Genomic DNA, 25,243 nt, shown 5'->3' on the forward strand with positions numbered 1-25,243 from the left:
TCCTCGATATACCGCGGAGAAAAAAGACACAGTCAGCATAATCTATGTTCACTTTGACGCTCAAATTCTCTTGGTCTCCGTATGGCTTCTTATTCCGAACAACAGTTAACATTTCTACCACGGCACGTTTTATTTTTAGTGAAGCGGTAATTGCATGTGACCTGAAATACGTATTTCTCCAAATAAATTTTCGCTGAGGTGACGGGGGTCTTTCAAGTTTTGTAATTTCGAAATTTTGGCACTTTTGGAATTTCGGAACTGTGGGACTTGGAAAGTCGTGTTTCTTCCAAGGGGTGTATTTACATAATTTGGAGATGGGGTGTGTTTTATGTATGACACCCGGGTAAATTGTTATTAGGGTATTTAGGGCTGCGATCACATGTAATTTAGCCGCTTTTTGCGCATGTATAATCGTATGTGGTAGGATCATGCACGTATGCGGTGTACGTACGTCGGTTACGTTGCTACTTACGCTAGCTTCCGTGATACATGGAGGTCGCACCTAAATTTCCCACGGGAGTCGTACGTCTCACTGGCCTCTCGGCAACCCTCTTTATTTTCCCTATGCCTCTTCTCTTTTTCGTTGCCACCCTTCGCACTCTTTCTCTCTTCGATGATTTTTCTTTTCTATTTTTTTGCTCGACGGTTAACCAACAATCGAAGATCAAAGTACAACTGACAAGAGAAAGGTTTTCAAACGTTTAATATACGAGATACTGTGGACGTCGCGTTACGATTTAATCAAGAAATCAACAAAATTAAGGACATTAAAATGGTTTAACAACGAGTGCCATCGAGCGGATTAAACGTTCCGCGTTTTTCTGAAGATATTAAAGATCGTGATAAAGCTGTGTCGCGTTGGTGTCACCTCGCGCTTTCTGGCGTTTTAATAAAAACGAATCGTGCATTTCGCGAACGTCGAGCATTCCAAGATTGCGCGCAATTTTTTCAGAACCGTGCATTACGGAAATTACGCCACGTTTCATACATACGTTATTGTAACGTCTAATAAAACGAGCGATACAGTGGTGCACGGGGGTGGTTGCAATTTTTGGAGAAATATCGTCGCGGCCTGCGTAATTTGCGTCGATGGGTCGCATCTGGCCCGTTTTGGTCGTGCGTTGCTGCACCTACGGAATAATAAATTAGCCCGCGAGCGTTCTGCGCCAGAAGCGACGCTTCTTCGAGGCATGTTCGCGATGAGCTTAAGCGGTATTATTGAAATTGCCTTCCGCCGTGAGGATTTTAATGGCCCTCGAGACATCGCTGGATATTTAGCCCGGCAGAATACCACCAACGAAAGGAACCGAGATTATTAACTCTCATTCTGCGTACACAGAACGCTTCGCTTTATGGATGTCGTACAATTTTACAGTAAATATGAATTTGCGTGTCCACATACGTCCAATTGATTACAAAATCAAGTTTCATATCTTTCGACACCCGATCATTTCACCGGATCTCGTCCTTTCCTCGCTCGTTTTCCCCCATAAAAGTTAATAAGCCGACAGGGTGGGTTCGTCGATCCCGAGGAAATTGCGGCAAACCAACGCGTCTTCCATGCGACGTTTTATGTCGCTGTTCTATTCCCTGTTACGACCGACCTTTTTCCCTTGTTGCACTGTTTTCCACCCCCTTTTTTTCTTGCCTCCTCCCTTTCGCCGCTGTTCGACCGCGTTTCTTTTACTGCCGTCTGTACGTGAATCTCCACGAACCTAGCCACAGGGAAAGGGTGACAAGCGTAAAAACGGAACAACCTCTGGAAATCCACTCTTACCAAGCTTCTGTTCCTATTAACCCTTTCGCTACGGGGGCAAACGTATTACAGGCAGTAACACGCGTCCTTCGGCCCTATAGGGATTTTATTTGTCAGTTGAGCGAATTCGCACCATCGTGGCACACTAGAAATTGAATTGAAAATTTTGGAATTTGAGATTTCAGGAGATACGAAAATTTAGGGATTTGAAAATTTCTTGTAAATGTAGAAATTTCAGATTTTCTGTCGCTCGTATCGATACACGTCGAATAACCAGGCGTTGAATTATTACACAAATTATCGCGTGTCGAATTACCATACGTCGAATTACCATGCGTCATAACGCCAGGCGTCTTATCGCCCCGCGTTATGCCACGCATTGTTCAACCAGCTATTAGCAGCAATATCACGATCAAATTTACTATTATTGTTGAAATTATTATGATCGGTGAACGGCATCAAAAGTCGGAACAACAGGTAGAAACTCGTTAAAACGTGCCGCGGTCGTTGATTAAATTAGCGAAGAACGCTTTCTCCAGTTCGATTCGATTTAAAACAAGGAACACGCGTTCCCGAGTTCTCGAGTGCAGGCAAAGTAAACTGCACACGGCTTGACTCGATTTTCCCTTGATCGTTTGTTTTATTTTTCCTACTTATTCGGCTCTTTTCTCTGCTGCGTTGTAACGGCACTTTACTTAATTACCTTCAACGCAATTCTTTCCCTTACACTTTCTCCCTTTATTCGTGTTTTTCTTCCTGTTTCTTTTTTACCCTAATACTTGGTATTTTGCAATGCTTACGATTATCTTTTTTTAGACGAAATTAAAATAAGGAAATAAACATTAATATTACCATATTAACCCCCCGATTTCGAAACTAATATTCAAGTAACTGATCTCAAACAGATTTTTGCGTACCGTCATTAAATTTTGCCCATAATATCATAGAGTTACAGTGTTATCGTTTATTCTGCAGTAACAAGCTTCGGATATTTCGCTAGTATTCCTCTGGGCAGCAATGCTTGTTAAAACGTCCGTTTTGATTTCGGTCGAACGACCTCCAATTATATTAATCATTCAGGCAAACGATTCCGTTAGTGTTTGATAAACAGCAGTTAGAAGCGAATCTCGATAAAAATCTATCGAATCGTATCGTTTTGACCGCGCTTTCAAATTAAAAGTCAACATAGGCCGGCCGTGTGATCGATATTTCGCGCGCATTATGGAAACGAGCGTGGCAACATGCAAGATCAACAATGCCGCGTCGTCGTTTTTTTATGGAAGATCGTCTCTTGTGGAACCATTTCGTGGCCTGGTTTTTCGTCTCTGCTCTTGTCACGAAACTAAATTTATGGACATGGAATTTATCTGTTTGGCACCAGTCAAACAGAATAATCCTTTTAACATGTTTATTATCAACCTCTTGTATACACATATATGCGCTCTAACCGTTGTCATTTTTCTTGTGAATTCGTTTGACAGATATTACAATACGCTTTTCATATGAATAACAATTATTTTGAATACTGTTTAATCGGAGGAGTGAGAAATTTCGACGCTTATTGGAAAATTTCTGAATTAGAGAATTTAAGAGTTCAAACACTCGAGAGCACAAGTAAGAAAGCATCCCTCCGCGTCACCCGCCATTACTACGTCCACTTCTCCTTTCATCCGACGCTACGAATAATTTAAAGGTTACAATCAATTCTGGTCGCTGTCCAATATACTCTAACAAACAGTAGTGGGGACTGTCGAGTTAAGCCGAAGTTAAATCAGTCGGTCACGACAGTTGTTCTGAAATGTTTAATGTTCAATTAGCGGTTTTAAAACTGTGCGAGTATCTAATTTCACCGATTGCACGTTTCGACGATTAACGATAACGTAATACAAGTGCCATGATGCAATAAGCGGTTGATTACACTTGTTTTTTAGAATGAATAAGCATTTCCATGAATGGAGATCGAGTGACGAAGTGAATTTTTTCGTATAATAACATGTAACGAAATATTTTTACGATTTCCGTCGTAAAATGACGTTTGCTAATTTACTTCTCTACTTAAACAAAATTGTGACGAGTCATGATTCAAGTGAGACAGTACTCGATGGAAACGTAGTAGTAACGTTGCTTTTTTTTCAACTTTTCTAACTTCATCTTCGAGCAGCTTTTGACATGGTTTATTTCAAAAGTTTCTGTGTACAACTAGTATCGATTTCGTTTCTATAAATGGGACAACTTACATGTGAATGTGTCTACTTCTTTAAGTAGATCCTCTTCACAATTGTATAAACTCGACCTCATCTTCTTGTCGTACGTGGGTTAACTTCATAATTGTGCTAACTCTATTAATAAACGTGCTAAATTCACCTACGAATGTGTCAATGTCATGCGTGCATTTCAAATGTTGACAATTGATTTATCACTTTAAAATCTTGAGTAATCAAGTGGAAGCCACGGTGGATTAAAAATTCTTTCACTTAATTTCTTTGTCATTCGCGTGGGGATTTAACGCGTAGGGATATAATGCGTAGGGATTTAACGCGTAGAGATCTAACGCGTACGAATTTAACACGTGGGATTCCAACGCGTGGGATTCCAATGCGTAGGAATTTAACGCGTAGAGAACTAACGCGTAGGAATTTAACGCGTAGAGATCTAACGCGTAGGAATCTAACACCTGGGATTCCAACGCGTAGGGATTCCAACGCGTAGGGATTTAACGCGTAGGATTCCAACGCGTAGGGATTTAACGCGTAGGGATCTAACGCGTGGGATTCCAACGCGTGGGGATTTAACGCGTAAGAATTTAACACGTGGGATTCCAACGCGTAGGGATTCCAACGCGTAGGGATTCCAACGCGTAGGGATTCCAACGCGTAGGGATTTAACGCGTAGGGATCTAACGCGTGGGATTCCAACGCGTGGGGATTTAACGCGTAAGAATTTAACACGTGGGATTCCAACGCGTAGGGATTCCAACGCGTAGGGATTCCAACGCGTAGGGATTCCAACGCGTAGGGATTTAACGCGTAGGGATCTAACGCGTGGGATTCCAACGCGTGGGGATTTAACGCGTAAGAATTTAACACGTGGGATTCCAACGCGTAGGGATTCCAACGCGTAGGGATTCCAACGCGTAGGGATTCCAACGCGTAGGGATTTAACGCGTAGGGATCTAACGCGTGGGATTCCAACGCGTGGGGATTTAACGCGTAGGAATTTAACGCGTGGGATTCCAACGCGTAGGGATTCCAACGCGTAGGGATTCCAACGCGTAGGGATTTAACGCGTAGGGATCTAACGCGTGGGATTCCAACGCGTGGGGATTTAACGCGTAGGAATTTAACGCGTAGGATTCCAACGCGTAGGGATTCCAACGCGTAGGGATTTAACGCGTAGGATTCCAACGCGTAGGAATTTAACGCGTAGAGATCTAATGCGTAGGAATTTAACGCGTAGAGATCTAACGCGTGGGGATTTAACGCGTGGGATTCCAACGCGTAGGAATTTAACGCGTAGAGATCTAACGCGTAGGGATTTAACGCGTAGAGATCTAACGCGTGGGATTCCAACGCGTGGGGATTTAACGCGTAGAGATTCGCACATCTCGATAGCTTATTACCGTTAACTTTGTAAATATTGCCTTGTAACATGTGTGGTATTACATTGTGTTCACAAAGAAGCTTCTATATTGTGAAGAAGCGTGTCTAGTTCCGGACAGGCGCGTTTCTTAAGCTTCTAAGTCGTAGATCACCGTAATTGCGCCACCGGTTCGATCTATTATGTAACGTCAGTCATGTACGAGCAGTGTCACCAGCTTTTTCCGTCACTTTTCGTTCCTTATCGCTTTCTAATCGTTTACGAGCTTATAATTATTTCGTTCGTAGCCACTGCGTGAAGTTAATCTTTGCCAACTTTCACAGAACGATGGTGAAATCGTTATGAATCTTCGTTGACTATTGGGATTCCCTCGACAGAAGCATACGGTACTGTTCCACGGTTCACAAGTGCATATTTACTTCATTTACATTCAATACTTATCTGTCGTCAGCACTTATTTCTAGATAAATATATAACAGTTCTGTGAGTTCGACTTTGAAAATATTTGACGAATTGACACGTAATTCTTTTACTTTAAAAATGGACTCGATAACGCGAAACTTAATAAATATAGTTCTTTTGTAATTTCTTTTGCAGTTAACATTTACATTGTTTCAACTGAGTGTTTGTTAAAATTTCACATAAATAAGGGTCGGTATCTTTTTCTTCAAGCTTCCGCATTTCAGCTCCGATAATACGAATAACACATAATTCACACGAGACCACTTGTTGAATAAAAAGTTAACAAATTTTTCTTCCAACTGACGTGTATATAACTTATTGGCCCGTACACACGTGTGTTGTGTTTAGACGATCTGTATGGACCTCAGTGACGATTCGCCAACGTAGGGGGGAGATAAATAGTTGTTTGGCGTAGCGTAGCTCGTCAGAGCCGCAGTTTCAGTCAGTGTCTAAGATACAACGACCATGTGGAAACCTCAGGCGATCCTGTTGCTGTTGTTCGTTCTCGCGTCATGCGAAGCGAAGAGCCCTGCTCCGAAGAAGCTGAAGATCGTGGGAGTTTTCGGTCACCTCGGTAAAAGTCATTTCGACGTGTTCCAACCGCTTCTGGAGGAGTTGGCTCGCCGTGGCCACGATTTGACGGTGGTTTCGCATTTCCCGAGGACGGAGAAAGCCATTAAAGCAGAGCCCTTACCGAACTACAAGGACATCGACTTAAGGGACGATAAACAAGGCGTGTTCGTGAACGTGGTCGACCTGAGAGTCATCGATCACTCTATTCTAAGAATATTCAAAGAGTTGTATTTCTTGTCCAACATGTCGGCCGTAGCTTGCGAGCTCGCCTTGACGAATCCTAAGGTTAAGGAGCTGGTAGCTTCCGGTCAGAAGTTCGACGTGGTGCTCACTGAGAGCTTCAACACGGACTGTTTCATGGTGCTCGTCCACAAGTTCAACGCGCCGATCATAGAAATTTCGACTCATCAGCTGATGCCATGGGCGATTGACCACATGGCACTCTCCAACGAGGCCAGCTACATTCCCGGCATGCTCACTCGTCAGCCAAGGCCAATGAACTTCATGGGCAGAGTTTGGAACACCGTAACCATAGCCTTTATGACCGCCCTTTACAATACCGTGTTCCATTCGAGGGCCCAGGCGATCGCCGAACGGGAATTCGGACCAGACATTCCGAATCTGTCGGAAGTTAGCAGAAACGTAACCTTGATGCTCGTCAACACTCATTATACTCTGCACGGCTCTATACCGTTCCCTCCTAATGTAGTTGAAATTGGAGGAATGCATATATCGCCGAAAACGAATCCTCTGCCGAAGGATATCGCCAAGTTCCTCGACGAAGCGCACGAAGGTGTTTTGTACTTCAATCTCGGTTCTATGGTGAAAGCTGCCACTATGCCGCCGGAGAAACTGGACGCCTTGCTGAAGATGTTCGCGTCTATTCCCAGGAAAGTCATTTGGAAGTGGGAAATTGACGATCTGCCGAAATTATCCTCGAATGTTTTGGTGAAGAAGTGGTTGCCTCAGTCTGACATATTAAGTAAGTATTTTTTTGTTTTGGTTAAGTGGCGCAATAATATGACGCGACACGACGTTGATTAGATACTTAATCTTCTAAAAAAATTATCTTTGTGAAAACGATGGAAATATCTGTTACGGTGTGCGATAAAACTGATTAGAAACATGATTACAATCGCTCTTTAAGTTTTTATTAAAGAGTTACAATGTGTTTTATAGTGTGTGTGAATTTAATTTACTTCTGTAAGGAATGTGTGGGGGATTTAGGGATTTGACGTGAGAAACTAACGTATAGGAGGTCGCGTGGGGATTTTACGCGTAGGGATTTAACACGTGGGATTCCAATGCGTAGGAATTTAATGCGTGGGATTCTAACGCGTAGGGATCTGACGTGTAAGGATTTGATGCGTAGGGATTTAACGCGTAGGGAGCTGACGCGTGGGATTCCAACGCGTAGGGATTTAACGCGTAGGGAGCTGTCGCGTGGGATTCCAACGCGTAGGGAGCTGACGCGTAGGGATTTAACGCGTAGGGATCTAATGCGTGGGATTCCAACGCGTAGGGATTCCAACGCGTAGGGATCTAACGCGTGGGATTCCAACGCGTGGGAATTTAACGCGAAGGGATCTAATGCGTAGGGATTTAACGCGTAGAGATCTAACGCGTAGGAATTTAACGCGTGGGATTCCAACGCGTAGGGATTCCAACGCGTGGGATTCCAACGCGTAGGAATTTAACGCGTGGGATTCCAACGCGTGGGGATTTAACGCGTAGGGATCTAACGCGTAGGAATTTAACACGTGGGATTCCAACGCGTAGGGATTCCAACGCGTGGGATTCCAACGCGTAGGAATTTAACGCGTAGAGATCTAACGCGTAGGAATTTAACGCGTGGGATTCCAACGCGTGGGGATTTAACGCGTAGGGATCTAACGCGTAGGAATTTAACACGTGGGATTCCAACGCGTAGGGATTCCAACGCGTGGGATTCCAACGCGTAGGAATTTAACGCGTAGAGATCTAACGCGTAGGAATTTAACGCGTAGGGATCTAGCGTGACACAACTCATACACAGCACATTTCGGCCTCTCACGATCGATACACTGAAAGAGACAGTAATAGTATCGTCATTTGGTATAAACGCGGTGCTTGTTTTGTTGATATTCGAGTCAGGAATCATGTTTCATTGATACGCTGTCCGGTATCATAATTCGTTTCCTAGTACATAACATTCTAATAGTTCAGCATCATTTTACTCCATGAAAATTTGATCACATTTTACATTTTTACCTCGTAAAGCTGTTCACGATTAACCAGGAACACAATCTGGTTTTATATTCTCTGATGTGTCAGAATTCAAGGAAATATTATGAGATAATGTATCACGGTTACGTCGAATCTTTCGTTTACTTTATCGAAACACGGGACTAGGATAAAGTAAATACGTCTCTAAGTAAAAATGACTATGGCATCATGACAGGCAAAATCTTTTTATCGCCAATTATTGTAGCGTTAGAAACAATCTAGATGTTCAAGTGGAACGTCCGGTATAATGTGCTTAATATACTTCACGTTGCATAACAGTACATGAAAGTTTATAGGTCTAATGCATTGAAGCAAATTAACGATACATCGTTTGCTCGATTAGCAGCAAGCATATTGCGCATTCGAATTTTTACGAGTAGCACGATAAGTAAAAGATTACAGTTTTCTTTGAAACTGACATAAAATTTTTAATTGCAAATTTATGTATATTTGTTTGGCTCAGAGTCAGCTTTGGGTTGCACTTTGAAATTTAGATTCGATAAACTAGTTACAGTTTTCTTTTTACTTTGCAGAGCCTAAGACTTATTAATTCTTATTTAGATTATTTAGGTTATTTCTTTTATTTTAGTATATTTGATTTGTTACTTATTTATGAGTAATTCAAAGTAAAGTTATAGTTATTTGACTTACCTCGTGTGCACTGCTTCTAAGAATACGTCTGTACATAAATTCTCGGCCTTGATAATGTTTCTGGCACCCGTTCCGACTTTGATCCATGACCTACGTTATTCTCTCTTCGTATTAAAATATCAATGAGCGAACATTACGTATTAACATAACGACAGTTATCGAAGAGTACAGTGCGATACAGTAATGACGATTAATTCGATAAAAAGTATCGATCGAGACATAATTTCACGATCCGAAAATAATTTGATATGACGGTGATAGCCATACATACATGAACGGATATTAATCACGATATCATTGCAAAGTATCGAAAGCCTTTCGACTATGCACATGGTTTTGAAAATTTCAAAACTATTCGACGGTCGATACTACTCGACAAATATCGGCTCGGTCTTCCGTGCTGAAATCCGCTTTCGATATTTCCCTACGATTTCCAAGAGCTCTCTGTCTCTCTCTTTCGATTAGTTCCATGCGATAGAGGAATTTCAATTTCGTTTTCGAGTACAGATCGATATCGACTTTGTGCTGTTAGCTCTAAACTGTATACAGAAGTATCGAACTGTCATTAAAAGACTAACTCTGGAATTCGGAAATTGGACAGATATTTTATCGGAGGATTTCTGGGTTTTCAGAATTTTGGGGTTTTGGATTATTGGAAACTTAGAGGAATTTTTAGTTCGCAATTTCTCAAGTTTGGAATTTTTTAATTGATTGGAAGGAATTCTGTGGGTTTTTTTTGGTAATTCAGAATTTTTGGATTTGTATGGGATTTAATTTCAATTTTGGAATTTCATATTGGAACTTTTTATGAGAAGACTTTTGGAGGTTTTGACAATTCTCCAGAATTCAGTGAAAATTGTGGGAAATTTTCAACTTCGAAATTTTCTAATCTTGAAAATATTTGGAGATTTTGGAATTTCGAAAAACATGGGGTTTTTGAGACCATGGAAATAGAAAAATGTGAAAAACCCCAGGGAGCGGAATCGAACTCGCGACCCTCCGTTTTGTAGTCCAGCGCACTGCCCACTTCACCAAAGCCACACTGCTGATTTGTAACCTTCACAATCTTGTAAGATAAAAAGATCAGCAATGCTACTATTGCAGCAGTATTTGTACAACAATACGAAACCTCAGACAAGTAGAACGTATGTTTGAAAAGAAAAATGTCTCCTAATCTACAATTTATCCAACAATGGTAGATAATAACGATTATATTGTTCAACTACAGTTTCCTAAGAGCGCAATAACGACATTTGTTGTCGAAGCTCGATTCAGGTAACTTCCTCGAGGCAGTAGGTTGTTGCCTTAATGATACTCTGTTACGAATATTCGTTTAGTTGAAGTAGAAATGTTCTTTCGATGGGACAGCTCGGAAGATGTTCAGTCGAGAACGAGACACGAGACCACGAGAATTCTCGTGCCGGTAGTTCTACGCTGTTCACGAAACTACTTTAATTAGGTAAATCGTTAATGACCCGTTGCCAACATAAATCACCGGCGACGCGTTGATTGCCACATAGAAATAACCATATCTGGTACGAAGCGCAGAATCATTGAGCATATTCAAAATTAAATTTAAAATCTAAGATTTAAATATTGAGGATCAAATTGTAAATTAAAAATCAAGTTTCAAATCTCAGACTGAATTATTAAATTTGAAATTTCAGAATGAAATAGCATTAAGTTTAAGCAGTTTTAAATTTGAAAATTAAGAGTGAAATTTGAAATCTGATTTAAATTACGAGCTCGAAACGTTCCGTTTTCATTTGCATCTCCAAAAAAATTTATTTGACAGAGTTTAATATTTATGGAGCAAGAGAACAATATTGTTCTCGTTTAGTAAATTTGCTGAAGACGGTGCCTGACGTAACATAGTACGAAGGCAAACGAATTGACTGATGACTATACAGGGCGTTCAGAAATTCTGTGAAACTTTAGATGACTGTTACTGTTATATTGTGCACATGTGGTCTCACATGTGACTAGGTCTTTCTTAATGTTCGTATAATTTAAGCCACATGTGAAAAAGATGACTTTTGGAATACGTGGATAAAAGAATAGGTAACAATAAATTGCATATTCATATGCAGTCTAATATCTGACACGTGTCAACACGTATTAATGCCAACATGTTGATATTTTCTGGGAGCTCCAGCTTGCCTATAAATATGTGCATACATAGACTCTTTCATTCCTGTGCTTCAATTTTCATTTAGCATGAAGTATAGTTGGCTGACAAATGAATATTGCATCATGCGAAATTGATTAAATTTGATATCGAACACGAGTCTCTATAATTATCTGGCACGTTTAACAAGTTCAATCTTTGCAGTATAAAATGTAATCAGTTAACGATAGACGATCTAAGTGAAAATCAGTTGAATATACTCCACGTATTTGCATCAAGATTAATGCGTGTCTGATCACTCACAGCTTGAACTACTGTCTGACGAAACCCAACATTTCAGAGATAAACTCAAGTGTTCGCAAATATCAAATTACAGATAACCATATTAAAAAATGCAGATAGATTAATATTTTCGGTAGATAATAGTCACTTAGTAATTAATTTACTTTCAGATAGAAGATACGATTATGGATAATACAAGTTAGTACTTTAATCTATTCGTTATAAAAAGAAGATTTACCTTTATCGATCCGGTGTATCATTATCGCTATCATATTCTCTTATCACTTTTTTATCGATACTGAATGGCGACGCGCCAGCCGTTATTTCCCATAGAAGCAACGCTATCGACGTTAAGACCGTATCGTTTTTCGCGGTGGTTGAATCCCGTTGCCATCTAGGTGACCAGATAATCTAGCTAAAACCGGCGGGTAACTCTACCGGCCTTCGATCGCTTTAATTTTATTATCTTCTTAACGTCGTGTGTCTCTGATCTTCATCTTTCCTGTAGCGCACTCTTTTTGATATCGATAAAACTGATTGTGATTTGTTTGATTGCGCGAAGTTGAGATTTGGGAATTTGTAGGGTTCCTAATTCTTACATTCACCAATTACACATTCCCTAATTTCACATTTCCTAATTCCCACATTTCTCAATTCCTACATTCACCAATTCCCACATTCCCCAATTTCTCATTTCCTAATTCTCACATTCACCAATTCCACATTCCCTAATTTCTCATTCCCTAATTCCCACATTTCCCAATTCCCACATTCTTAAATTCCCACATTCACCAATTCCTATATTCCCCAATTCCCACATTCCCCAATTCCCACACTCCCCAACTATCACATTTTCCAATTCCCACATTCACCAATTTCCACATTCCCCAATTCCCACATTCCCCAATTCCCACGTTCCCCAATTCCCACGTTCCCCAATTCCCACGTTCCCCAATTCACACGTTCCCCAATTCCCACATTCCCCAATTCCCACATTCCCCAATTTCCACACTCCCCAACTATCACATTTTCCAATTCCCACATTCCCCAATTCCCACATTCCCCAATTCCCACATTCCCCAATTCCCACATTCCCCAATTCCCACATTCCCCAATTCCCACATTTCCCAATTCCCACATTCCCCAATTCCCACATTCCCCAATTCCCACATTCCCCAATTCCCACATTCCCCAATTCCCACATTCCCCAACTCTCACATTCCCCAATTCCCACGTTCCCCAATTCCCACATTCCCTAATTCCACATTCCCCAATTCCCACGTTCTCAAGCTCCTCAAGTCCCTAATTTCCAAGTCCCCAATTCCCAACTTTCAAATTCCTCAGGTTTCCAATTCCCAAATCTCCAATTCCCAAGTTCGCAAGTTCCACAAGTTCCTCAAGTTCCCAATTCCTAAATTCCCAACTTCCTCAAGTCCTCAATACCCAACACCTCAAATACCTCAATTTCCAAATTCCAAACTCTCCAACTTTCCCACTTCTCAAATTCTCCAATCCCCAACTTCTCCACTCCTCAAGTTCCCCAATCCCCAAATGTCTAAACGATCAAATTCCCCAATATCTCCAATCTTAGATACGCTCTCGATAATTTCACTAATTGATGCTTATCAAATCACCAATAACAGCCGTATATTGTTACACCCGAGTATTTTAATTACGCTCGAAGATTTTATCGCGACGGTCGTTCGAAAGGAAGCATTCAAACAGAAGCATTTGTCAGACCGATGTGGGTTCTCCGTGGAGCTCGTTCCACGTCGTGTTCCACAATCGATCCCGTCAATTCGTATACGACTCGCTAATGTAATTGACTTCAGAGGCAACGATACCGACGATCAAGGTAGGATGCGTTGACACGCAATACCCCGGAGTATCGTATTTAGCGTTATAAAGGTAGGAACGGAACGATGGGTCGCATTATCCTCCCGGGGATCGTTCGATCGTAAGTTCAACACGTTGTTATTCCTTTTGCTATCCATTAAGGAATAGGATATACTTCTTTGTTACTTTTACGATTCTATTAGATTGCCTTGGGGTCAGACTGGTTGCGGAGTTCGGTACGCTATGCTAACTCGATGCTCCCTGGTGATACATCGCTGAAATTTCAGATGCGAATCGATCGCGATTCGATTTGCGACGTAGACTTACCCTCCAGCCATCGAATTCTATTAACCCCGTTACCATAGGCTACGCATTTCCTTGCCGGTTTACTTTTTCACATCCTTCTCATATTTTCTTCACGTATTAAGCATATATCTTTAACGAACGTACTTTCTCGACTGTCGTATAAATGTTTATCATGTTTTAACATCTCGTAGGAAAAACATCTACGCCTTCTACAGTGTAGAATTACAGAATATACTACATAGAACTCTTTGTACAAATTGTATTCAACATCGTAGAGGAGATCTACAGCGACGGTAGATGAACGTTGACGTCACCTAACGCGAGAGGAAGTCAGCGTTTATCACACGGTAGAATATTTTTTCATAACGGAAGGTTTGAATCATATCCGCAACGAAGGAAAATTTGTTCGGTATTAGGTAATTTAAGAATGAACGAGTTAAGGAACAGCTCGCGCTGATTGGACGATCAAATATCAATACCGTCGAAGAATTTCGAAACGACCTTCCTCGAGAAAATAGCGTCGCGTTATTTCCTCGTTACCGGTGCCGTAAAAATGTATCCGTTAGCGTTGCTGTCGGAAATCTCGAGCAAATCGTGCGAGAACCGACCGACCGATTTTCCTCGTCTCCGATCGTTGTATTCCCGATGTCGGCTGCAAAAATTCAGGCCACCTCGATAGATATCCTCTGTCACGTATCGACGAGCACCGTCACGAGGATGTATCGAGGGCGAAACCTCGAGAGGTGCTCGTCGAATCTCGCACCCCTTACGTTCCGACAGACGTACAACCCTCTAGCTTCGTCTGCATCTGTACGTAAATCGCTGGTGTCGAGGAACGAAGGGATGATAGAGAAGAAGGGGATGAAAAAGGAGAGCAGTACGGGTCGTGTGGTAATGGAATTTGACATTAGGATCGACGTTGAGGGTATGGGGGACTTCTGTGCTATAAGGAGAGATCGAATCGGTATTACAAATATCGGTAAAATGTCCCTATTTCTTACTTTTATTCCTACGTATTACTTTTCATACTTTTGCGGAGAGATACGTAATGCTTTTCTTTTCGAAATACTGTAGTTCCAGGATTGAAAATTAATTTTTAAAGATTTCTAAAGACTCAACTTTCTAAATTCTGCAAATTTCACATTCCCCAATTCCATATTTAGCAATTCCCATATTCACCAATTCCCACATTCCCCAATTCCCACATTCTTCAATTCCAACATTCCCCAACTCTCACATTTCCCAATTCCCACATTCCCCAATTCCGACATTCCCCAACTCTCACATTCCCCAATTCCCACATTCCCCAATTCCCACGGTCCCCAATTCCCACATTCCCCAATTCCACATTCCCCAACTCTCACATTTCCCAATTCCCACACTCCCCAACTCTCACATTCCCCAATTCTCACATTCTCCAATTCCCACATTCCCCAATTTCCACGTTCCCCAATTCCCACACTCCCCAATTCCACATTCCCCAAGTTTCACATTTCCCAATTCCCACATTCCCCAACTCTCACATTCCCCAATTTCCACATTCTCCAACTCTCACATTCTCCAACTCTCACATTCCCCAATTCCCCCATTCCCCAATTCCCACGTTCCCCAACTCCCACATTCCCCAATTCCCACATTCTCCAATTTCTCATCCCCCAATTTCTTATCCCCCAATTCCACATTCCCCAATTTCTCGTCCCCTAATTCCCACATGCCCAATTCCACATTCCCCAACTTCTCATCCCCCAATTCCATATTCCCCAATTCCCGAATTCCAAGTTTCTTAAGTCTCTAATTTCCAAACCTCCAATTCCCAAATCCCCAAATCCCCAAATTCCTAAATCCCCAAATTCCCAAATCACCACTTTTCCCGAAATTACTTCAGCCCACACCACCTCACCATTTTACCCTCTCTGCCTCCGTACGAACGTAATAATACGCATTATGTAAAGGAACCCACTTCCCTGGAACTGATTCATATTTGACGGGATCAGAGTGAAATCCGCAGCTGAATATTTATGGAAATGAACACACCGCTCCCTATTTTTAACTTTCTTCGGGAAAAAATTGGGAATTTTCACAGCGATGGACTGAGTGATTACTTTCCAATATCGAGAATCAATTTTTTGCACAATGCTTTAATTGGAATATTTAGCTGAATGTTTACAGTTGGTATATCAATGAGAACTTTATTAAAAGTTTGCTGTTCGTCAATATGGTGTGTACATAAAACATGAACAAATATGCGTTCATCATTTAGTGGTATTGACTGTGTTCTTGCGAAGTAAATAATGAAGAATGACGAGTGTTGTTGAAACAAATGTTTTGTAATGTTATTGTGGTTTTTTGTATTCTCTTCTGTGGTTTTTTGTATTCTCTTCTGAGGTTTTTTGTTTTGCTTATCATATGAACTTATTTGTTACAGCTCATCCGAATGTTAAGTGTTACTTTGGCCATGGTGGACTACTGGGGTTGTCAGAGGGTGTCCACCGAGGGGTGCCCATGGTTCTCATGCCTTTCTTCGGTGACCAATATCAGAACGCCATTGCCGCTCAAGCTAGGGGAGTCGCCATCGTTGTGAAATTCGACGAAATGAGCGAAGCGACACTCAAGAACGCTGTGGACGAAATTTTCAACAATACCAGGTAAGTTCTCTACTTTGCCTCCTTCTGACAACTTTAACAAATATTGATACTTCATCTCAAGTCTCAAAGTTTCAAAATGCCAAAAGAAGTAATCTGGTAGTCAAATAACTAGCGACCACCCGTTATATGGCACCCATCTAAACCTCTACTCCAAATCCAATCGATTGTGCGTCGGTTGCGTTGGCAACAAAAAGAAAAAGCAGGTAAAAATCAGGGAGGAAGGGAACCGTGGCAAAAAGGGAAATCGTATAATCTGGCCGGATATTCGGTCCGTTGAATATCTCACGAGCTGTCCGGACGCTCGGATATCCAGGAAGTGCATCGTCGTTGCAGCACAAGCCCGTTAATCCGCAACCAGGTCTGCCGTTTTCCATCCTTCTTTGCTTACGATTTCTGTACATCTCGACACTTACGTGTCTTAACCCTCTGTGTCTCCATTTTGTTTCTCTTCTTGGTGTCCTCCTTTAGAGATGTGGTTCCCATTTTGGCCCTAGTTTAATATTACCTTTTAGTTTGCTTGTTACAAGTGCAATTATCTGAGTATCTGCAAGTGCAATTATCTGAGTATCTGCAAGTGCAATTATCCGAGTATCTTTATTGTTACATAGGTACTTGTCATGTAGGCACTGGGTCTTTGTTCAAGGTTTGGGGATAATAAGTTCTTACAGATATTATAGATAAGTGTTATAGTTATAGATATGATGTATGATGAGTATGTGTGGTCCACATTCAAGTGCAAAAAATATAAATTTATTTTTGACAAAATTAAATGTGATCCTATCTTAAGAGTTAAGAATTTCAAGGTTTGTCTAGGAGTTAGCAAACATTTTCAAGGTCATTAAGCTTCCAATCAGTGTATGATAAATGAGATCGAAGTTATGAAATGATGTCAGCAGCATCAAACGTGGAAATCCATTACCCGAAAACAATAACGCAATCCATCAAAAGCTAGAATGTTTCTGTTCTTAATTCCGATTAAAAGAGCGCGTCCTCAACGGGCGATCCATCGGCGTATCGTTTGGGGTTCGTGGAAGCGTATCCGGTCAGTCGCATGGGAAATCTCATGGCCGCTAAATGTTTCACGGCGCGAATCAACACCACGGAGCGGCTCGATGACGACCAGGGAACCTGGACGAAATTAAATTCTACATTATTCAATGGCGACCCAGCTGGATAACTTGTTAACCGGTGGAGCCTCGCGTTACGTCGTCGCCGCTGTTACGCGTGCAGGCTTGTTTACACGCGTCGCCGGCACCGCGTAAATTGCCCGACGTTGAATTTTTCATCTGATTGCGGTTACTTGTTTTCGGACGCATTATCACGCTGTCGTAACAGTCAGTCTTCCGGCGACTTTTTCTGACTCCGAATGCAGCAACGTAACGTTTCTTGCGATGTTTCTTGTTGCTACGCTGCGGGGCTTGTCTGATGGAATAGGAAATCTTCGCATTTGCCCTGAGCATGTAATTTTGTCGTGATGTTAACAAGGTTGCTTGTGATTCGATACGTTCATGTCAACTGTGCGACATTGCTGCTTTGTGGTTGGCATTCGGTAGTAATGCGAATTTCGCGTTGAGAAATTCTTAGGACAATTGTGGAATTCTTGGGGATCTGTGCTTCAAAGTCGAGCTGATTGTAGACAGCTCCCTTTTTGCAAATATGTCTACACATGTGGATGTCGTGTCATGAGGTGTACATAAAGATAGGGTGGTTAAAATTGAACTAATATCATCATAATTTTATCATCATTATTAAAACCACTAGTACAGCAGACTAGGTCAGTGAAAACATGTGTAGCAAAACATGTAAGTGTCTCATTTCTTATGAGGACCCGAGGGACACATTTCTGATCCAGATTTAACTTCCTCGAGTGAAAGCAACAGAAGTATACGACCTATTAATTCATCGTCCACTTCGTACACCAGTCAGTCCAAACTTTCTATCATATTATAAAATGTTTGCCTAGCACGAAGTATTATGATCATTAACTCGGTTCGATTACACCACCTTTAGACAGTATTTGATCGATCAAGAAAGAAGTCGATCTAAGTACCTGCCACCGATTCTCGTTGGATTAAAGTTCCGATTAAAGTGGAATCAGGTGTCAAAAGAGTGAACAACGAATTTCCAGGAATATCAGAAACGAGGCAAAGAATTCCATTAATCTTCGCCGATCGAACGCTCTCGTATCGGCCACGGAACAAGAAGCGTTGCTCGTTGGTCCGTAACTCGCGATTTAATTACGATGCGCCGGCACGCGAGTCGCGCGTCGAACGATGAAAGCGGCTTAATAAATCAGAACGGATATGAAAGCGTTGGCAGCGTCACGTTCGACGTAGCTCGCTACTGTCCCGGTAATTACGACAGCCTGGATTTACGAGCTAGCCGACTTGGTCCTTCGACATGGACGCGGTTCGATACGATCCTTCGCGACAATGCACGTGCGATTGTATCCTTGTTATCCGACCTCCTGAATACTAATTAATAAATAAATTCGAGACCTGGTAATTGGATGATCCTATCTATACCGGCCACCGTAGGCTCCCCTTTGAGAAATGGCGGTGCTGGGACTATCGGTTCTAAAGGAATTTAGCACTTTGGGTAATTCGGGAAACTTGGGATTTGGAAATCTGGAAATTTTGGGAATTTAGGAAATTTGAGAATTCGAAAGAAGTTGGAATAAGAATTTTAGATCGGACTATTTGAAAATGAAAAAATTTACGAGTGCAGAATTTTGTAAATTTATAATCTGCTAAGGGTGGAAGTGGAGATTTTGAAAAGTAATGATTTTTGGAAATTTCGGTAGGATAGAATTGAAATGAACATTACACGATCCTAAATTCAGTAGCGAAGTGGAACCGAAACTAGTTGGTGAAGCAAGGTGGAACGCGGAGGGTCGTTGATGGAAAATTCACCAAGGGCGAGCGTGGCAGGCTACGGCACATAATAAACGAGACTTCCGGTTATCGAGATCGCGCCGGGACGGTCCTTTGCCGGTTGCAAATTCTCTGGGAACGAGTTGCGAATATTTCGGTCTCCCGTCGCTGAATATGCAGGTACACGCAATTAAAATGTACGCCGACAGCCGGGAAAGGCGAAAGTAATTTTCTCGCTGGATTTTTCGAAGTTACTTCGTCACGCGTCGGTGTATCGGTGGACGATGTCGGTGAATTTCGAGGCGGTTCCCGGCGGAAAGTAATCTTCGTTCCCCTCGTAATTCCCTCGAAGTTACTTTACGATTTCCTGGCTCGTTGTCGCCCAACTCTGCGCCAACTTACTTTCCGACTTGTAACGTTATCGCGGCGAACCGAGACGCCTCCATCTTCTGCGCTCGCGACCAATTAGCCGAGGTAACCTCGTGCACGTATCTTCCCACGCATTATTCACAATTCTACCAAAATTCTAGACTGCGCTGATTTTAACCCCCTTCCGTGCTATTTATTTATCGCATCACGCAAGACTCGGGGATATAATTAAAATTAACAAAGAAAATTAAAATTTTATATACAGGGATCCTTATAGTTGGACTTAAATTTCAAGTTGAAGATTGTTCAAAATTTGAGTAAGGTTTGTTACGTATGAGCTGTAAGTGAGACTCGTCAAAGCATGGGAAGAGGTTAAGTGAGATTGTGTTATAACGTCGTAATTACAGAAAAGGAGTTACTTCAACAATCTCTGAAAGTGCACATTTTCTAAATCATTGAAAAATTTTTTAAAAAACTAACTATATGAAATTTTGCACAGTGAACGCAGTAGATGTAGATTAAGTTTTAATAGCGTCATTTTTACAACCCTTGTGAAAGATTGAAGTATGAAAGAGGCTCCGGAAAGTGAAAAGTTCTTCAATAATTTTCTATGAAGAAAGTTTGAAAATTTACACGTTGAGTTTATAGTTTTAATAAATGGGGAGAAGGTTGACAGCGTGCAGGGAATTATCGAGCTGTAATTTTGGCCACGAAACGGGATACAGCTGTAACCGGAACCGCGAAACGCTTAACAAACAACCGCTGAAACGATCCCCTCCATCAGTTCGGCCAACTAATTGGGCCAGGAGCAGAAAAGTCCGACACCGGGTATGTTTCATTTGCACCTGACACAAACAACGTTTAAATACTCAATTACAGTCGCTTGCGCGTAACGCGGACAGGATATCCGTTTGACACACACGCGTGCCACGTTCATTTTCGAGCGCGGTTTCCGCGAACCGGTGCACCCTTCAGCCATTATCAATCTATAATAGTATTGCGGTATCGTTCGCAGAAAAATACGAAATTCCGAACTCGAGATAGCAGGAAAAACAGGGTTGAATTCCTGTTGCAAGAGGGATAAAAGCAGCGAGAATATCCGTGCTTAGAAGCAAGCGTTTATTGAGACTGGATCTAAAAGAGGAGAGGAAAGAAGCTACGGTGAAATGGCCCTCGGGCCCCGAGCTCCGATCCAATTAGATTTTTAATAAAAGTTTACCCATCCCGCCGTTACTGTCCCGCGAGTCACGTACCGGTTTGCGCCCCTATGGGCTGAGAAAAAGATTAACTGGTTCCCAGGGTAACCACCCTTTTGACACCGACTCACCCCGATGCCATTTCGTTATTACTATCGGTCACATTCTGCTTTTTACTTCAATCTTTCTCTCTTTCGATCCATAAAACACCCTTAACTTTTTAATTACCTATCGAATTACAATTTTTAACTTATATTTTTGTGATTGTTCTTTTTTAAAAATTGTTACTTAAAAAGAACATATCAGAGTCGATCGAATTGAGGTAAAAGTCGGTAACAAAATACGATTTATTAATAATGGACTGCAAATTGCGCGCGGGTAAAAACAATATAGATTGAACTGTTTTTAACAGTTCAGAATATATCAACGTACTTACCGATAAGCTGCTCAAATGGAAGCGAAGATAAAATAATTCGGGAACAGTTTTTACGTAGAAATACATACATCGAGACGCGAAGAAAATTGTTATAAAATTCATGCACAGCGGTGTTGTTCCGATACAAATAAACCCATAGCTTTTACGTGATTACCAGAGAGGTACACGTGGAATACGTTGCTAGAGTAAATACGCAGAGTAAAGAATAGAGAAGAAACGTTTGCGTTGCGAGAGTAATTCCCCTGTTGGCGAAAATGGAGAACGAATTTACCACAATGTACCGTAATATCCTTGAATCAGAGCTCGATCGGGATGAAACCGTTTCGTTTTAAATAAACGAGAACTCTGACCAACGCAACGGTCAGGTCGGTATAAAGCAAGAATGCTTTTCTTCCAAGACTTGGATATCCTTTCGAATAAGTATTTGGAGATCGAATGGTGGGCGGATCGTTGGCAAACACCGTGGATGCATAAAACCGAGGCTGTCCGTAGCAACCATTCTAAATTATCGTACTAGGCTATGCTAGGGACGTTAAAATCTACGTGTGTGCCACTGAAATTCCTTGGCACATTTCGAGCAATAAGATTGCACGGCTTTACGGAAATAACGCGATCAAATATCCTTACATATTTTTTTATTACACGGTAAAATCGATCGCGGAGCTGGAGTTGATGTTCAAGGAAATTTTCAAATTTTTTGATATGGGAATTTGTAAGTTTTCAATTTAATAGGTTCTTAAATTTTTAGGTTTAAGTCTTTAAACACATCTATGTTCTGGTGTTTTTACGTCTTCAAATTCTTGACACTCTAGAGGTCTGCATCCCCTTTCTGGGTCTACAAATTCTCAGACCCTCAAATCCTTAAATTTTCAAATTTCTGGCTTCTCAAATATGTCTCCAAACTTCTAAGCTTCCAAATTTCAAAGTCTGCAAATTTCAACCCCTTCAAATTTCAACCCTTGCAAATTTCAAACCTTTCGAATTTCAACCCCTTCAAATTTCAAACTCTTCAAATTTCAACTCCTTCAAATTTCAAACCTTCCAAATTTCAACCCTTTCAAATTCCTAAATCTCCAAATTTCAACCCCTTCAAATTTGAAACTCTTCAAATTTCAACCCTTTCAAATTTCAAATCTTTCGAATTTCAATCCCTTCAAATTTCAACCCCTACAAATTTCAAACTCTTCAAATTTTAACCCCTTCAAATTTCAACCTTTTCAAATTTCAAACCTTCCAAATTTCAACCCTTTCAAATTCCTAAATCTCCAAACTTCAACCCCTTCAAATTTGAAACTTTTCAAATTTCAACCCTTTCAAATTTCAATCCCTTCAAATTTCAACCCTTTCAAATTTCAGACCTTTTCAAATGTCAACCCCTTCAAATTCCTAAATCTCCAAATTTCAACCCCTTAAAATTTCAACCTCTTCAAATTTCAACGCCTTCAAATTTCAACCCTTTCAAATTTCAACCCCTTCAAATTCCTAAATCTCCAAATTTCAACCCCTTCAAATTGCAATCCTTTCAAATTTCAACCTTTTCAAATTTCAACCCTTTCAAATTTCAACCTCTTCAAATTTCAACCCCTTAAAATTTCCAACCCCCCCATTTCCAAATCGGAAAATTCGTAAAAATCAACGAGGACATATCCCTTTTCCATGTGAAATGTAAATTTGCTCTCGACTGTACAGAATAGTTCTGTTGAAATAGATATCACGCAGGGTCGGGGAGAAGTCAGGAGTCCCTTGTTGGATTTTATCGTCGCGTCAATTAATCAGGTTCATGCGAACATTTGATATTAATACCGTTCGAGGTATTGTCAGATTTTTTCGAGGCAGAAATTTACGAGCCACGGAAATTGCCCGCTTCCCGATATTTCCATTTGCGATGATATTTATGCTTCCGCCACGTGACTGCGAACACGCGGATGATTTCGAACAAGTCGAATGGAGATATGACGATAATTACTAATTTTTGATCTTCGTAAAGCTGCATGGTTCAAGATAATTATAACGTTCATTTGTTACACTGCTTCGCGTGATTGATTTGATTGACTTCACGAATTATAACTGAACATAATTACCTATATCACATCAAATGATACTGTAATTCTCCCTATAATCGAAATTACAACTGTGATGTAATTGAATCAGAATGAACTGCATAATTCCTCATATAGGAGTGTAATTACACTTCATTTTCCACCCAGAATCCAAATGAAAAATTTCATCCCCATTTTTCTACTAAATATGAAACATTTAATCTAAAACGGAGGAGTGTTTGTAGCCTCCTTTATCCGTGCGTGGTTACATTTTCCCGGTACAGAGGACACATTCTTCGTTCGCAGAAATATTTTCATTCGGATGGTATGCGACGCGTATTTCAAGACGAACAGACGCATCCGAATATTCCGCGAAGGGATCAGATTTTCCGGATTTTGATCCCGTTTTATCATTCGTCTCCTCCCTTTCGTATTTCCCTTGCTGGACGTTGAAATTTTCTACCAAAGATTCCCCGCTCCGCATTACCTTGTGACTTATCGAGTTACAAAGACGTATATCGTCGGGAAGCGATTGGATTTTCCCGACCACCGTCTAGCACCCCGACGAACGAGAAGCCTCCGGGGAACGAGATCGGTGTTATATATACTTAGACACACGCATCGTGTGTACATGCACGTGCATGCTCGTTCCCGTTCACGTGTGTCCGGGAATATACAACATTTTGTATAGGGTGTTTCATTTTCGCGTGACACATTTTTCAAAGAACGCCCGTATCGAAATCGGATCGTCTCCCATAGAATGAGAAATTATCGGTTCCCGCTGATGAGCTGCATTATTTATTCATATACACCGGGTAATCTCTTTGTCGTATAGTTGAGCGTATAACGACGATAATTTTGCGACGAAATATGTATTAACATTTTCATCACCCTTTTTTCCTACAGAGGATTATGTTTCAAATTTCAAATTATGATTAGCGTGATATACGGTGGGAGATAACGTGAATTATGGTAGACATCAATTATGGGCATATTCGAAGCCGGAGGGAACTGACGGATGCTGCGAATTCATGATTTAGATGTACATAGAAAATTTAGAAATGTGGTTGTTTGCAAATTTGGACTTTGAAATTAAGAAAGGTTTAACTTGAGGAATTAGTAGGGTGTTCGCCAGAGGGCGTTAGTTCTGCGCCGCCATTTTGTCAACTTCATTGATGTATATTAACAAAGATATTGTTAATTGCACTTTTAAGGTAGACAGCAACTTTATAGCTTTGTACTTGAAGAATTTAATGAATTGTTTTAAAGTTATTATAATTAGTCTCATTGACTATGTTCGTACATCATGTAGGCAGCAACTGTACAGCTTTCTACTTGAAGAGTGTAATAGATTCTTTTAAAATTATTATAATTAGTCTCATTGACTATGTTCATACATCATGTAGGCAGCAACTGTACAGCTTTCTACTTGAAAAATTTAATGAATTGTTTTAAAGTTATTATAATTAGTTTCATTGACTATGTTCATACATCATGTAGGCAGCAACTGTACAGCTTTCTACTTGAAGAATTTAATGAATTGTTTTAAAGTTATTATAATTAGTCTCATTGACTATGTTCATACATCATTTAGATAACAAATCTACTTTTTACTTGAAGAATTTAATGAATTCTTTTAAAGTTATTATAATTAGTCTCATTGACTATGTTCATACATCATGTAGGCAGCAAGTGTACATTTTTCTACTTGAAAAATTTAATGAATTCTTTTAAAGTTATTATAATTAGTCTCATTGATTATGTTCATACATCATGTAGGCAGCAACTGTACAGCTTTCTACTTGAAGAATTTAATGAATTGTTTTAAA

General features: G+C 40.8%; 1 protein-coding gene across 2 annotated transcripts in view; it reads left to right on the forward strand.

Moving 5' to 3' along the window:
- The first annotated feature begins 3,530 nt into the window (after positions 1-3,530).
- LOC100879097 (UDP-glycosyltransferase UGT5) overlaps positions 3,531-25,243 on the forward strand; it is a 30,336-nt gene continuing 8,623 nt past the window's right edge. Inside the window, exons 1-3 of one of the 2 annotated variants that reach the window (XM_076533656.1) lie at positions 3,531-3,842; positions 6,164-7,370; positions 16,282-16,501. In XM_076533656.1, the coding sequence (XP_076389771.1) occupies positions 6,281-7,370; positions 16,282-16,501 (1,310 nt within the window). In that variant the 5' untranslated portion in view covers positions 3,531-3,842; positions 6,164-6,280. Of the gene's footprint in view, positions 3,843-5,268; positions 7,371-16,281; positions 16,502-25,243 lie in introns of those variants that run through there. The other variant, XM_003699414.3, reaches the window with a different exon arrangement.

Source organism: Megachile rotundata, chromosome 7 (genome assembly GCF_050947335.1).
Source record: "Megachile rotundata isolate GNS110a chromosome 7, iyMegRotu1, whole genome shotgun sequence".
In the NCBI taxonomy this organism is placed as follows: domain Eukaryota; kingdom Metazoa; phylum Arthropoda; class Insecta; order Hymenoptera; family Megachilidae; genus Megachile; species Megachile rotundata.